The 2500-nt window shown below is 39.4% G+C and overlaps 1 protein-coding gene across 1 annotated transcript in view; it reads left to right on the top strand.

The window, feature by feature from the left end:
- Nucleotides 1-582, top strand: part of LOC131733442 (GTP-binding protein 1-like) — a gene marked incomplete at its 3' end in the record, with an annotated part of 924 nt that extends 342 nt beyond the window's left edge. Inside the window, 1 exon segment of the mRNA XM_059021165.1 lies at nt 395-582. Within this exon segment, the coding sequence (XP_058877148.1) occupies nt 406-582 (177 nt within the window).
- Between the last annotated feature and the right edge of the window lie 1918 nt (nt 583-2500).

The raw sequence follows: 2500 nt of genomic DNA, 5'->3' as shown, positions 1-2500 counted from the left end.
CGGTGCCGTTCCATGGCTGTTAAATTATTAATGAAGTGGGCGGGCTTTTTAAGTTCTGATGCGCTGAAGCCCCCGATGAGTGCTGCTGGATAATTAATGAGAAGGCGGGGTTTAGAGGCGGTCATGAATTATGTAGTTTGTAGGTATTTTCGTATATTCAAATCGCACCTGGTGGTTTGCGATATAATAACAAGAAAAACATTAATTTCTAATTGCAATCTTTTTTTTAAATTTACGTGCACTTGTGAATTAGGGGGCATGTCTTAACTTACATTCCCAGTTTCAAATAATATAAGAGATTCGTTAGCCAATCTGTTATTGATGTATGCTATAGATGCACACAAAGTACTTTATTTCACTGTCTGAAATTACATTTTTGGGGTTTATAAAACAGTCCAGGAGATCATGGCTTCGGTAGCGGTGTCTGAGCCGAGCCTGAGCCCGGTTTCCGAGGCGCTGGTGCCCGCTTGCATGTTCGCTCCGGAGCCGGGATGCGGAGATGACCCGGCCGGCTCAGAGCACTGCGACGACGGCGAGACTTTGAACGGCAAGCTCGGGGATCACTTGGACTTCACCAGCAAGGTAGGCCGCATGTTTATTTATTTTATTTATTTATTTTGTAAACATAAACAAGCCGTAAATAAAACGAGGGAAACAGACATAAAACATGTGAAATAAGGATTTTACACACGCATACATACATATATATGGAGAGGAAAAATAAAAACGAAAAAGAGTCTTTTTTGAAGACGGTTATTGATCTGGAAAACGATAATATCGTTTATTGATAATTGTCTAAATTCAGAGCACAATACAATCGTAGAAACACAATTTTATAGTCTTTTTTTTATTACAACCACGACAAAACTAAACGTGTGTTTGTTATCAGAACACGTATTATTATTATTATTATTATTATTATTATTATTATTATTAACTTAATAAAAACATAAATATTTGTCGAATCCACACACATAAAACCTATTTTTCTCCACAAATGTTGGCGACCTGTTGCGATAAACGGAGTATGGATTGCTAATGGGAATTTCACGGCAAAAATGTTTGCGTTTTATCGTTAATTTATTTGTTTTTCAGACGCGAAAAAACTCAAAACAAAAGCCTCGCTTATATTGATGGCTTTTCAGTAACCCTTAGCAACCATACTCTTAGTACGAAGTTTAAATCTGCTGTATATTATAAACTAACTGTCATTTTAAATGCTGTCAGGTGTCATTAAAATTGAATTAAATACGTGTTCTGATAACAAAAACACGTTTAGTTTTGTCGTGGTTGTAATAATAATAAAAAAAAAGACTATGAAATCGTGTTTCTACGATGGTATTGGACCGTGCTTTTGAATTTAGACGATATTATCGATTTCCAGATTACTAACAAATTCATAACCGTCTTCAGAAAGACTTTATTTTTTCGTTTATAAGTTTATAAGTTAATTTTTCTTCATATATCTGTATGTATGCGGGTGTGGTGTATTTTTGAATAGCTGATGTAATTGTTTGAAATTTTAGTTTTTGTTTTTGAAAGACACGCATTTAAACGCTGAAAAATTAACCCCCCCCTCCCTTGTCTTGTGATACGAGACCCACAGCGTAAAGAACTACAGCTCCCAGCATGCCTCACCATTGCCGCGGGTGCAGAGGCATGCTGGGAGCCGTAGTCCTAGCCAGCGAGTTCATTCTACATAGAGGGTGATGCAAAACCTTCGAGACAAATGCAATATTTAGCAGCAACACCTGGCGGTATTGTTGGTGTTGAATGTCTTTTTTTTTATCAGTTGGACTGCTCTCAGAGGAACTTGAGACACACATTCAAATACTGGAACTGCACAATACTCTCTGTTCCAGATGTCATAAAATATGAGAGGTCTGAAGTCAATCGCATCCATTCTGCCTAAATATCCCACAGTTCCCAGCAATATCCTGTAGCTCTCTTCACTATAAAATCAGCTACAAACCTCCTTCAACCAAAGTCTATCTACAGGGCTGGGAATCAGACTCCTGCTGCACAGCAGTGTGATCCAGTCCTGGTTTCACTGGGAGTTTAATAATAAGACACACCTGAGCTTGTTAGCTAGACACACTGGGGGCTGATCAAGCTGGTAGCAGTAAAACCTGGACTGGATCACACTGCTGTGCAATAGGAGTCTGATTCCCCTCCCTGATCTCTCTGTCTAAATATCCCACAGTTCCCAACAATATCCTGTAGCTCTCTTCACTATAAAATCAGCTACAAACCTCCTTCAACCAAAGTCTATCTACAGGGCTGGGAATCAGACTCCTGCTGCACAGCAGTGTGATCCAGTCCTGGTTTCACTGGGAGTTTAATAATAAGACACACCTGAGCTTGTTAGCTAGACACACTGGGGGCTGATCAAGCTGGTAGCAGTAAAACCTGGACTGGATCACACTGCTGTGCAATAGGAGTCTGATTCCCCTCCCTGATCTCTCTGTCTAAATATCCCACAGTTCCCAACAATATCCTG

Source organism: Acipenser ruthenus, unplaced genomic scaffold (genome assembly GCF_902713425.1).
Source record: "Acipenser ruthenus unplaced genomic scaffold, fAciRut3.2 maternal haplotype, whole genome shotgun sequence".
Taxonomy (NCBI): Eukaryota; Metazoa; Chordata; class Actinopteri; order Acipenseriformes; family Acipenseridae; genus Acipenser; species Acipenser ruthenus.
The sequence above is the reverse complement of the archived record's forward strand: the minus strand, read 5'-3'. Positions and strand labels throughout refer to the sequence as shown.